This window comes from Arachis ipaensis, chromosome B07, assembly GCF_000816755.2.
Source record: "Arachis ipaensis cultivar K30076 chromosome B07, Araip1.1, whole genome shotgun sequence".
Taxonomy (NCBI): domain Eukaryota; kingdom Viridiplantae; phylum Streptophyta; class Magnoliopsida; order Fabales; family Fabaceae; genus Arachis; species Arachis ipaensis.
Genome location: NC_029791.2, coordinates 109,912,032 through 109,925,091, shown reverse-complemented (window position 1 = coordinate 109,925,091; position 13,060 = coordinate 109,912,032). Strand labels below are relative to the sequence as shown.

General features: G+C 37.1%; 2 protein-coding genes across 4 annotated transcripts; both read left to right on the top strand.

The window, feature by feature from the left end:
* LOC107608156 lies at positions 492-2,016 on the top strand. Of its 3 annotated transcripts, none has more exons than XM_021106216.1 (5): positions 492-661; positions 758-845; positions 937-1,035; positions 1,375-1,473; positions 1,815-2,016. In XM_021106216.1, exons 1-5 carry the CDS (start codon positions 630-632, stop codon positions 1,845-1,847), a joined length of 351 nt encoding a protein of 116 aa, XP_020961875.1. In that variant the 5' UTR covers positions 492-629; the 3' UTR covers positions 1,848-2,016. The 3 variants fall into 3 exon arrangements, with proteins under 3 accessions (XP_020961875.1, XP_020961876.1, XP_020961874.1); XM_021106217.1 differs by having other exon boundaries at positions 1,375-1,495; XM_021106215.1 differs by lacking the exon at positions 1,815-2,016 and having other exon boundaries at positions 1,375-1,650.
* On the top strand, positions 4,634-5,714 carry LOC107607621. Its single transcript, XM_016309551.1, has 3 exons — positions 4,634-4,816; positions 4,858-5,451; positions 5,682-5,714. The coding sequence occupies exons 1-3, from the start codon at positions 4,634-4,636 to the stop codon at positions 5,712-5,714; spliced, it is 810 nt and encodes a 269-aa protein (XP_016165037.1).

Genomic DNA, 13,060 nt, shown 5'->3' with positions numbered 1-13,060 from the left:
AGTAATTGCATCATCAGTGTTTAAAAAGTGGATATGATTTCTGATAATTAGGCCTTGTTAAGTGGTAATTTAAGTAACTGACTAACCTATTAGTCTTTTAGTCTTATTCATGTTCTCAAATCAAAATCAACGAAACTAGTTGGACTCTTTTTGGTGTAAACAGGGTGTAGACATGTTTGGAAAGCGCATTGGGTTTCTCAAATTTAAAGTTGACATTTATAAGCCAGTCTATGTTTCTATTTTCTTGTGTTAATTTTAGCAAGGGGCTATGAACTAGTAGACATTTTACCTGTTATGCTCTATATATATTATTCAAAAATAGCTTCTTGTGCTTCAATATCCAAAAATTGGATTCCTCATCATGACAAGCAATGTATTAATAGTATTTGATTCATAGGCATACCACATTATGAGCTATGTGGTATCTAAAATGCACAACTATTAGGATCTTTTGCTTTTTACCTTATGTTCTCAGGCATCCATCATTTCTCTTTTTCTTGTAATTTTTGTGCACTTGCACCTGATGCTGATTTCTTTCTTTATATATAATAAAGTAAACCGTGATTAGGTTCCAGGTATTGTATTTGCAAGAGGACCTGCTGTGACTGTGTTGATACTTCTGGAATCAGATGGTGAAACTTATGCTGTTCTTACTGAACAGGTTCTTAGATGTTGGATCCTTGCAGAGAGAACTATGTTTTTTTTCAAACATTTTAACTAGAGTTCCATATTATGCTTATTATTTTTTATTTATCAGGCAAGGGTTCCTACTGGAAGAATTATTTTGGAATTGCCTGTTGGAATGTTGGATGATGACAAGGGTGATTTCGTTGGCACTACAGTTCGTGAGGCTTCTCTCTCTCTCTCTCTCTCTCTCTCTCTCTCTCTCTTTCTCTCTCTCCAATTCTCTTTATGGCTTAGTTGTGCCTCTGATAGGTTGAAGAAGAGACTAGCATAAAGTTCAAACTTGAAGACATAGTTGATCTCACTGCTTTCTTGGATTCTTCAACAGGATGCAGATTTTTTCCCTCACCGGTATACCTTAAGCATTCTGCATCAACCTTATTGCTTTATTGGTTTTGCAAATAAATAATTTTGTCGCTTGAAAAAAGAGCTAATAATGCATCTGCTTTATAGTTGTTCAATAATTTAGTTTGGTATTTTGAGCATAGTTTAGTTTCGTGTTATTGTACTTTTAGATTTGCATTTACCAATCAGTGAGCATTCAATTCAATTTCTGGCTATCTGTGGTTCAATCTAACAGTATTTGATAATCCTCGCTTATGGGTCTTTTTTTTCTAAATAAAATAAAATAAAATAGTGAGAATTTATTATCTCTCTAAGGATCTAATTTTTTTGCTAAATGATTAACAGACAGTAGACTATAAGAGACCAACCTATGAAGAAGTTGAGAACCTCCAAGCCTTACTTCCAAGGGAGTGCAATATCTGCCAAATGCAAATTGGCGAAATGGTGAACTTTATGGATTCAAAATGTAGTTCAATCCATTTTCTTCACTAATTTTCACTTACTATGAGTTTGGAATACCACTGCCACTATTTGTAAATGGATGCTAGGTAGAAGCTGCTCATTAGGTGCCTATTACTTTTTGTAATAATAAAGATAAATAGATGTGCAAGGTGTTTGGAATTTTTATTCCTATTAGCATAACAATGCTAATGAATTTTTATAGTAGAATGTGAACCTGGTTTAATTTGGAATTATTAATACATGCATAAATTAGATTATTTCTTATAATATTTTTATATATATCATTTTTGTTGGTTCAATTTGTTCTTGATATTTTGCTGCAGGCTAGTATTGGAATGGATAACTTGAACCCTTAATGCACAAAGTGGAGCAGTTTTAGGTTGATTTTGATCTTTTACTAAGTATTTAGGTTGATGATCATCTCTATTAGTGTAATTTGATATATTATGAGCAGTTTTAACTTGTATTGTTTCTGTATTTTTCTTCGGTTTTTAGTTTTGGAATCTGAACTCGAGATTTATTTTGTATTTGAGTAATAATTTTTTAATGTATAAAACAATTATAGTAAATTATATATCTCACTAATTATTGTTTGATTTGTCTTGTAATAAAAATTGCATACTATATTTGTAGGTTTGGTAATAAAAAAAGATTGAAAATTTATATTGTGTAGCAATGAAGATCAAGTAACGAAAAGAATTTTTTTTTAATTTAACAAGGCTTTCGCCATGCTTTTAAAGCGTGGCTATATATTTTGCTATGGAGCGTGGCCGTATCTCCACCTATCGCCGCGCTTTAAAAGCGTGGCCATATCTCCACCTATCGCCACGCTTTTAAAGCGTGGCCGTATCTCTACCTATCGCCACGCTTTAAAAGCGTGTCCGTATCTCCACCTATCGCCACGCTTTAAAAGCGTGGCCATATTTCCCACCTACAGCCACGCTTTTCCAAGTGGCAGTTTGTAAAAAAGCGTGGCAATAGGCTGCAAAAAGCATGGCGATAGAGCAACCGCCACCCTTTGATAGGTCACCCTTTCAAAAGCGTGGCGGTAGCTCAAAAAGTGTGGCGAAAAGCTATCGCCACGCTTTTTTCAGCTTTTTGCCACGCTTTAAAAGCGTGGCAAAAGACGTGTTTTCTTGTAGTGAATTGACAATTTTCTCAATTTGGACTTTAAATTTTCTCTTTGTAACTCATATTAACACCTTGAGAGATTTTCATAATGTTTTGCTAATGTGGTATATTGAGGTAAATAACTAATTCCACATGTCTGAACAAGATTTGGCTACTGAAATAAAGTGATGAAGTATTTTCTAGTGACACATTGTGTGTGTTCTAAGACGTAGCGTCACGTATCATAACATAGTTTATCCACATGCCAATTTAATTCCATGTGTTATCATTGTAAGTGATTCAAATTGACTCCTAAATTTTGTTTAATTCCATGTGTTATCATTGTAAGTGATTCAAATTGACTCCTAAATTTTTGTTCATAGCTCATTTTAGTTATTGAAATTAAAAAAAAAAGAGCAAATCAAAATTAGTGCTTCAAATAATTTCTCTCATTTTCCATTTCAAAAATTTAAAATTAGTAATATTTTTTAAATTTATTAATTTTTTTATTTTTCACATATTGCATAGGATAAATAATTATTTTAACCTATAAATATTCTGAACGTTGACAAATTCACTTACAAAATAACAAAAATAATTTTGTATCCATAAAAGATGGGTTTCAATTAACAAAACTACTCAAACCCTAAAAAATTATCTAAATTTTTTAAATTACTCTCTTTACCTAAGCTTGTTGGAAATTCTTGGTTTCTTAATCCTAAGATCATCCATGTTAAATCATTAAGAAATAGATATTTGAGAGCGTGGAAATGTACCTGATTTTGTGAGTATAATTGAGAGAGTTTGGTTCTTTGATCTTTCTTAACCAAAGCCTTCTGTATCCCTGATAGGGCTGAATCACAACTCCTTTGATGGAAAAAGAGCTATAAAGGCGGTTTTGATGTGTTGAGGACTAAAATTCTGAAGTCACTATTTATATTTAAATGTGGCACCCATTATACCCTAAATCTCAAATAAAATAGTATCTTTGGTTTTATTATCATTTAATTCCAAATCAAAAGTAATAATGATTTATTTAATTCAACATTTATGATAATAAATGAAATTACCATTATATAAGTAATTTAATGTGAAATAACTTAATTTGCGATTATAGTTAATATATGTGTTGCCCAAAATAGATTATAAGAAATAATAATTTTCTAACAATCTTGAGGCACCTAATGAAACTATACTTGTCTTATTTAGAGTTGAGTATATAACCTTATTAATAATTTACATGTCACTGATATATAAGAATATTAAAAATATATTTACTCCTACTAAACTTTTAACGAGCTAGCTTCTGGCAGGTTCGGATAACTACCAGTAATTAGGTGTCAGCTTTCATAGATCTATGAGACTCTAGAATCCGTACTATTTATATACATATAAGCCTGATGCACTATCGGTCTTTCATGAGTTAGTCATCATTCATTTCATTTTTTTAAAGGAAAACAAACACATGCATACAATAAATCATAATGTAGAATATGTAAACAGAGAGCAAGTAAAGTCATCATAGGATATCAAACTAATAATCACACATATATATATACATATATCCATCCTATGATATGACTAAGAGGACGTTGGTGACATTGCTCAGCCCACCATGGAAGAAGTAAACTAAATGGAAAATTCCTCTAGAAATCTCAATAATGATCCTTATGAAAATACTTTCAATTAGGGATGGAGGAATCACCCTAACTTTGGGTCGAGGGAGCAGCAGAGGCCTCAACAAGGCTTCAACAATAATCAGGATGGAACTAATCAGAATAGGTTCAACAACAGGCAGTTACAACCCTCTCAGCAGTAAATGGAGACATCCAAACACAGCCTCTCCAAATTAGCCACAATAGTCTTTGATCTTTCCAAGACCACTCACAGATTCATGTAAGAGACTCGATCTTCAATTCAGAACTTGGAGATACAAGTGGGTCAGTTGAGCAGTAAGATACCTGAGAGACCTCCTAACACTCTTCCAAGCAACACAGAAGTAAGTACAAGGGAAGAGTACAAAGACCTCATTATGGGCAAGAAGGCCGTGCCTAAAGAAGAGGATGCTGCTGAGAAATTGAAGGAGAAAGAGTTTCAAGAGAAGATTGGGAGTGTAGTAGTACAAGCCTCAGTAATGATGAAGGAGCCTAAAGAACAACACCCTCTGAAAGTGAAAAAAGAGACCGAGGATGAGCAAATTGCTAAATTCTTGACAGTGTGTTCAAGAAGTTACAAATCAATATTCCTTTTGCTGAGGTGTTGGAGAAGAAGCCTCCCTATATGGCCTGTCTGAAAAGTGTATTCTCTGAGAAGAAGGCCCTGAGGGGAGATAAAACTGTGGTGCTAACCAAGGAGTGCAGTGCATTAGTGCAAAAGAAGCTACCTCCGAAATTGCCAGATCCTGGAAACTTCGTAATTCCCTGCACCATAGGGACTATCACATTTGAGAAAGCATTATGCGACCTTGGATCAAGCATAAATCTGATGTCCCTCTCTGTGATGAAGAAGCTGGGTATTCAAGAGGTGCAACCCATAAGAATCTCACGGGAGATGGCAGACAAGTCCCTAAAGCGGGTATATGGATTGGTGGAGAATGTCCTTGTAAAGGTTGAAGACCTTTACCTTCCTGCAGACTTCGTGATATTTGACACTTGGGAGGAAAAAGATGACTCCATCATCCTAGGAAGGCCATTCCTAGCTATTGGGAGAACCTTGATTGATGTGGAGAGCGGAGAGCTAGTCCTAAGAATGCATGAGGACCATTTGCTATTCAAAATTCCTAAGCCTCAACCACTCTCAGACAAAGGTGGTACTAGCATACAGAGCTCAGTGCTCGAGCCTTCTCACTCAGTGAAAAACCATACAGAGCCTGATAAACCCCAATTTTGTAGTTTATCTTGTGTTGAATTTAGTGGATTTTATAAACTTTTCTCACATTTATTCACTAAAATAGCATAGTTTTGTAATTCTTCCTAATTTGTGCTTAATAGTGAAAACATGTCTTTTAGGCCTTTAATTAGCTAATTTTAATTCACTTTAATTCCATTCGATGTTTTGATATGTTTGTTGAGTGATTTCAGATTCATAAGGCAAGGATTAGGTGGAAGAAGTGAAAAGAAAAGCATGCAAAGTAGAGAATTCATGAAGAAATAAGCATTTGCAGAATTCATGGCGATGCGTGTACATGGCCCACGCGTATGCGTGGAAAGGAAATCTGCCAGTCACGCGTACCCGTGACAAGTGTCACGTGACCTCATTAAAGGCAACACGCTGGGGGCAATTTCTGTGCCATCCAAGCCCAAATCCAACTCATTTTTGAAGCTATTTGATGCAGAATTCAAGAGGAAACGGGGAGCAATTAGATAGTATAGAAAACATACTTTAAGTTAGTTCTAGAGAGAGAAGTTCCCTCTTCTCTCTAGAAATTAGGATTTTTAGTTTAATTTCATCTTAGATTTAGGTTTCAATTCTTATTTTCATTTAGTTTTTCTTACAATTTTTTGTTATTACATCTTTGTTCTCTATCTTAGTTCTTCTTGTTAATTTCTCTTTTATGCCTCTTTTTAGTTTATGAATACTTTTGTTACTTTTAATTTCATTTAATGTAATTTGATGTTTTATGTTCTTTTCATGCTTGTTTGAGTTATTGTTATTGATTTCTTGCATTGGGTAGTTTTAGATTTTATATTTCTTGCAATTTTACCATGCTTTTCTTTTATGCCTTTTTATTTCTTGCAATTTTATTTCTTCTTGTTAATTTTTCTTTTGAGCTACTTTTTATGTGATGAACTTTTGTTAATTTCAATTTTTTTAATGCAATTGATGCCTTTTTATGTTTCTTATTGTTTAATTGAGTTGTTATTATTATTTTCTTGCTTTTGGTGGCTTTAGATTTTTTTATTCTTGCAATTTAATATGCTTTTCTTTTTATGCACACCAAGTATTTGATAAAATGCTTGGGTTATTTTTAGAGTAGATTTTGAGCATTCTTGGCTTGGAAAGAGAAATTAGGCAATCTTGAGTCCTTAATACCGAATTTAGATTGGTGATCTAGAGTTGTTAGTTGATCTTATTTCCATTAATGCTACTTATGGATTGAGATTAACTAGTCTTATTTGATTTTCTCCCGATGTTGGAGATAATAAAATAGGATTAGCTCTTGATAGTTATTGTGTTATGATTAATGACTGATGCCAAGGCATCTTAGGCTAGTTTCACTAGCCTTTTTCTATTGTTTTTATTAGGTTTTATGCACTTTCTTGAGCAATAAGTAAGTGTTTGGATGAAAAGTTCATGCATACCTTGATACATTAATTTGATACATTTTCATGTGATTTATGCTCTTTTTATATGTGTGTTAATATTGATACAAACTCTTGTGAATCTAGCAAAGCTTTGATGCATATTTGATTGATGATAGGTAAAGAGAAGCAAGGAAAAAGCATGGAAAGCAAGGAATAATGGCCATGAAAGGAAGAAGAGGAAACAACGTTGGTGGCCAAAGTTGGCTCACCAACGTTGCCTCAAACGTGAAAGAAGGGCAAGGAAAAGCAAATTTTTGGTGCTAACGTTGGAGGGAACGTTAGTACACCAACGTTACCCCCAATGTTATGTTCTCTAAAAATTGAAAAACACAATCCACGCATACGCGTAGGTGACGCGCACGCGTGGATAGAACAACGTTGGAAGGAACGTTGCCAAGCCAACGCTGAGGCCAACATTCGTGATACAGGGCTCAAATCTGGAGTTGAGAAAAGCGCATCGACGCGCACGCGTAAGCGACGCATACGCGTGGGCGTGAAGTTTGACAATCCACGCGCATGCGTAGGTGACACGCATGCATGGGTAGACGAACATTGAAGGGAACGTTGCCAAGCCAACGCTGAGGCCAACGTTTGCGATAAGCTTTCAAAAAACTGGAGTTGGGAACTTTGCAGCGACGCGTACACGTGGACGGGCATTTCATTCCAATCTCGCACACGCATATGGAATGCGGACGGGTGGAATGGCAAATCGACCATTCACGCATACGTGTGGGCCACGCGTACGCGTGAATAGGCAAACGTTGGTGCTCCAACGTTGAGTCAAACGTTGCTTAAAACACCCAGAATTCATTTTCTTTAAAAGAACATTTGACCCAACGTTTGCTTAAAAACGTTGACCCCAACGTTGATACCAGAACTATGAAATTGAGCACCTCTCTCCTCAACATAATGGAAATCCACTTCAATCTGCTTCAACAAAAGGCCAAGGCTCACATCCAAGACTTGAAGACTAGTTGAAGAAAGTGTATAAATAGCAGAGAGTGTAAGTTAGAAGGGGGCTTTTTGGCTGACTGAGATCTAGATCTAGAATTAGACTCTGCAATAATTTCTTTTGTACTTTCTCCACTTCTCTGTACTTTTCTTTCATTTTGATTTGAAATGAGCTATGAACAACTAAACCCATCTTCATTGGGTTAGGGAGCTTTGTTGTAATTCAATGGATCAATACTAGTTTTCATTCTTCTTCTTCTTTCTTTTCTCTTGATTTTGCTAGAAAGCTTTCGGTCTTCATCCAATTGGGTAGTTGTCTTGGAAGAGAAGCTATCCATAATTGGATCTCCTCTGAACCTTGGAAGAGGAATGAGGAGATCATGCTAGAATTACTTTCTCATGTTGGACCGGATTGGGATTTGGATGGATATTGTGACATTTAATCCTACCAATACTTTGATTTGGAAATACAGGTAGTATAATCAGTGACCATACTTCATCTCTTCTCATGAGAAATTAAATCAAGGAATTGGGCAATTTTTCAAGCTTAGAGAGAGTGGATTGCCAAGGAATTGGGATCCATTCACCTAAGATTGCCAAGGAGATCAATGAATACATTGATTGAGGAAGAGATGAAAATGAACTTGATCCGGAGGATTATAACATCTCCTGATCCCAATGAGCTTCGCATTTCTAATCTCACCCATTCTTTTAATTCTGCTGTTACATTTATGCTTAAAAATCTCCATTCCCATTTACTTTCTTGTAATTTAAGCTTCTGCACTTTAATTCCCTGCAATTTCTCTTCTGCCATTTAATTTCTGTCATTTACACTCTGTTATTTATATTTTTTGCACTTTAAGTTTCCCGCCAATTTAAATTCTGCAAATCTAAATTCAAATTCTGCTTCAATTCAACTAGAACAATTCTCTAATCAAAATTGATCAACCAACCAATCCCTGTGGGATTCGACCTCACTCTATTGTGAGTTTTTACTTGAGGACAATCTGGTGCACTTGTCGGTGAAAATTTGTTGAGAGACTTTTCGGGTACCAAGTTTATGGCGCTGTTGCCGGGGATTGGTTTTGTATTGACAAAGATTAAATTAGAGGATAACTAGATTGAACATTTTTCTTTTCTTTTCTTGTTTACTGTTATTTTCTTTTACATTTTCAGTCATTTTTCATTGTTCATTTACTTTCCTACTGAACTAATCCAATAACCCCACTGACTGTTTGTTTAACTGCTCTAACCATAATTTTCATTAACTGTGAGTTTTCCACTTGTTGTTTGCTTTTTGTTTATTGAGTGTATGACAGGTAGAAGAGGGGTTTCAACCTCTTTTGATAGTGAACTTGAGAGGACCTTCCTTAGATTATGGAGGGAAGCAAGAAACAAGGGAATAGTTAGAGAAGAAGAGTTGGTAGAAGATCTAGACGTTGTTATGGAGGAAGAGGTCTACAACTGATGACTGGAATTCACTATCCCACATATACAATGAATCCGTTCTTTGGCAAGCGCACCAAATATCGTCAAGTAATAACCCACGAGGAGTGGGATCGTATCCACAGAGATTGATTGATTGAGCAGTGTTAGCTAATGAGTTAATTAGTTATGCTAATCAAATAGAGAGTATTGAGTAGTGTAAATTAAATTGCAGAATTATAAAGAACATGGAAGTAAAGAAAAGCAATAAAGTGTAGGAATGTAAATGGTAAGAATGTAAAGAACAGAAACATAAATGGCTGAATTGTAATTGGGAATGGGGGATTAGCAGAATGTAAAAGAAAGCTATAAAGAATGTGGAAGATAAGAATAGGGGAATTCATTGGGATTAGGAGATGTTGATCTCTTTGGATTAAATTCAGTTCATCTCACCTTCAATCATGCAACTCATTGACCTCTTGGCAATCATGATTGATTGAGTCCCAATCCCTTGTTAACTCAATCTCTTAAATCTTGATAATCATCCAATTCCTTGGTCTAATTGCTCATGAAAAGAGATATGCTTGGTCCCTGATTATACCACACATCATCATAGATCCAAATAATGGGTGGATTATATGTCACCATATCCAATTCCAAAACCCAGATTCTACTCAAGTGTGAGAAGGGATTTCAAGCATGGTTTCATGTTCCCTTTTCCAAGGTTCCCATGAAACCCATTTTGCATTCAACCTCTTTCCTAAGATGATTGAACATAAGCATGAAGAACGAAATTCCTTCTAGCAAATCAAAGAGAAGATGAAGAGAAGAAGAAATTCACTTTCATTAATCCATCAAGTACAACAGAGCTCCCTCTCCCAATGAGAGGGAGTTTAGCTATTCATAGCTCAGAGAAAAGTACGAGAGATGGAAGAGATGATGTGTAAAGTAAAACTAGATCTAAACTTAGCAATGTCAATCCAATACAACCCAACTCAACCCCCTTTTTCAGTACTTCCAGGGGGTATTTATACTACAATTATCACTAGAATTAAGAAAATACAAAAGATAAAAGAAAATTACAATTGGAGGGAAAAGGAAAACTCAATAAACATGACCTTCAGGCTTGGCGTGTGGCTGGCGTTTAAGCAACGTGCCACGCCTAGCCACTAAATTTGGCTTGGCGTGCCACGCCCAGCTCTTCAAGTGGCATGCCCCATGCGTTGGCATCCCTGGCGTGCCACGCCTTCGAACCCAAGTGACACGCCCAGGGTCTTTTTAAAGATTGGCTAGCCTGGCGTGCCATGCCCTCGAGCCAAAGTAGCACACCCAGGGTCTTCTTGGAACCTTGGTTGGCCTGGCGTGCCACGCCTTCGATCTCAAGTGGCACGCCAGGTTCTTCTTAAAGCATTGGTTAGCATGGCGTGCCACGCCTTGGACCTCAAGTGGCATGCCCAGGCTCTTTCTTGGAGCTTTGAACTAGCGTGGCACGCCCAGGGCCCATGTGGGTGCTTCATCTTCTTCTCTGAAAAACATAACTGGCTTGCCACGCCCAGTGTGTGGCGTGCCACGCCCATGGTGTATGCTTCTTCACGTATCTGGAAAACATAACTGGCATGCCATGCCCAGTGTGTGGCATGCCACACCCATGGTACATGCTTCTTCACGTCTCTGGAAAACATAACTGGCGTGCCACGCCCAACATTCTTCCTTGCTCCAATAGCTGGCATGCCACGCCCAGCATTTAAGTGGCACGTCCAGGTAAATAATGAGAGTTGGCGTGCCATGCCTTTGACCTTAAGTGACACGCCCAGCTTTGGTGCTTGGTCTTCTTTAGTGTTGGCATGCCACGCCTGGGACCCAGGTGGCCCGCCCAAGTGAGGATGATACCTGGCGTGCCATGCCTTTGACACCAAGTGACACGCCTAAGTGCTTGGGTCTTCAATTTCCTCTCTGGAAACATCAACTGGCGTGCCATGTCTTGATGTTCAAGTGGCACGCCCATCTTAAGTTGACTCCTCCAAGCTTGGCGTGCCACGCCTGGGTTATCAAGTGGCATGCCCAAGTGATGGGCTAGAGTTGGCGTGGCACGCCTTCGATACCAAGTGGCACGCCCAAATGATGGTCCTTCTTTGGATTGATGAACTGGCATGCCCCGCCCAACTCTTCAAGTGGCACGCCCATGGTGTGTGATGGACTTGGCGTGCCACGCCCCATTTTTGGCCTTCACCATTGCTCTATAGAATTCATTACTAGCGTGCCATGCCCTGGTGCTGGGGTGCCATGCCCACTCATTTTCATGGCGTTTGTACTAAGTGGCACGCCCATTACACACGCCCAGCTTTACTTGCTGTTTTCCTTCCCTTTTTGTTGCTTTTTTCTCCTGAAATTCAACACAAACCCATTTCAAAGTAATGTACCATAATATATATTATTGGGTTCATGAAATTGCATTGAAACAATGAATATGTGTTCTTTTTATGGTCCTTTTAGATAGGTAAAAAGGATAAATGATGCAAGTCATCACAACACCAAATTTAAGCTTTGCTTGTCCCAAGCAAATCAATGTGAATTGTTCTTAGATAGATTGAGACTTGACCTTGAATAGGTGCATACATTACCAAGGATAAGGCTAAGTGTTTATCACATGCATGAATATTATTGTTTCAATGTCACAATGAACTCCTAGATTCTTGAGGATTCTTCCAAGTATTAGTCTTAGGGGCCCTTTTTATTGATTGTCACCTTGAAGTAGCAAGAGTTGTTCCTTTTTCTTTTTCACTTTTCTTTTCAATTGTCCACGACTCTAAGTGTTTTGTCTCAAGACGACCCTTTAGATTAGGCTTTCAATTAGCACTCTCAAATCAGTTGGTTTTAGGGTGTTAGGTGTTGAAACATCCCTAAGAATTTACTTGCCCAGGTCTCCTTTCTTGACACATCTTCACCACAAGCATCTACTAGGATCTTTAATTCTTTTGAGCTAATTGGTGCTTCCTTTTATCCTAGTAGGTGATGCTCAGAGCCTTGGATCTTTTGTTGCTTACTACTTCTTGGTTCTATAGATATTCAAGGGACATCCTTAGCCTTTACTTGTCACTCCCTCTAAAGTCTAGTTGCTCATCATGACTCATTTTCTTTCAAGTTCATTCAAAGTCCTACACTTAGTTCCTTTATCTCCTGGCTTTGAATAGTCTTACTTAGTCTTAGTCTTTTTTACTCTTGTTTTTGCAACAACTCACCATAGACTCTTATGGAAACAAACTATTCTTTTATTTGATCATGAGACTTAAACAACATTGCATTTTCTTTCTTCAAATATAAAGGACTCATAAAAGAGTTTCAAAACATAAAGAAATTAAACATTAAAAATAAACTATCCTAACATTGCAACTATTATCAAACAAAAATTAAACATGATGAAATCAGATAGAAATTCAGAATTTTAAATGGTCAACCATAGGACTCAACAACCTTGAGCAGCTTCAGTTCATTGGCCCTTTTCCTTTGTCCTTCTTCTTGGAGCGGGAGGAGTCATCATCATCCTTCTTGGAGGATCCTTCTTGTGCCTTTGTGTTTTTGGGCTTCTAAAATCCCAGCCTTCTCATATAGAACCTTACATTTTCTTTGTGCTGGTATGCAATTTCTTCCTGCCTTGCACTGAGTTCTTCCATCTTTTGCATGTATGTTGGATACTTGGGGTTCATGTTGGCTACTGCATTACACAAGTAGCTCAATTTTGTTTGTGCGTAGCAGTCATATTCTCTTCTTGCTATGGTTCT

Coding starts and splice junctions, on each gene's coding strand:
- LOC107608156 (XM_021106215.1), top strand. CDS start 630: ATGGTGAAACTTATGCTGTTCTTACTGAACAG. Junction 846..936: donor TTTCGTTGGCACTACAGTTC/GTGAGGCTTCTC, acceptor TGCCTCTGATAG/GTTGAAGAAGAGACTAGCAT. Junction 1,036..1,374: donor GCAGATTTTTTCCCTCACCG/GTATACCTTAAG, acceptor AATGATTAACAG/ACAGTAGACTATAAGAGACC.
- LOC107607621 (XM_016309551.1), top strand. CDS start 4,634: ATGGGCAAGAAGGCCGTGCCTAAAGAAGAGGATGCTGCTGAGAAATTG. Junction 4,817..4,857: donor AAATTGCTAAATTCTTGACA/GTGTGTTCAAGA, acceptor CCTTTTGCTGAG/GTGTTGGAGAAGAAGCCTCC. Junction 5,452..5,681: donor TGCTCGAGCCTTCTCACTCA/GTGAAAAACCAT, acceptor GAGTGATTTCAG/ATTCATAAGGCAAGGATTAG.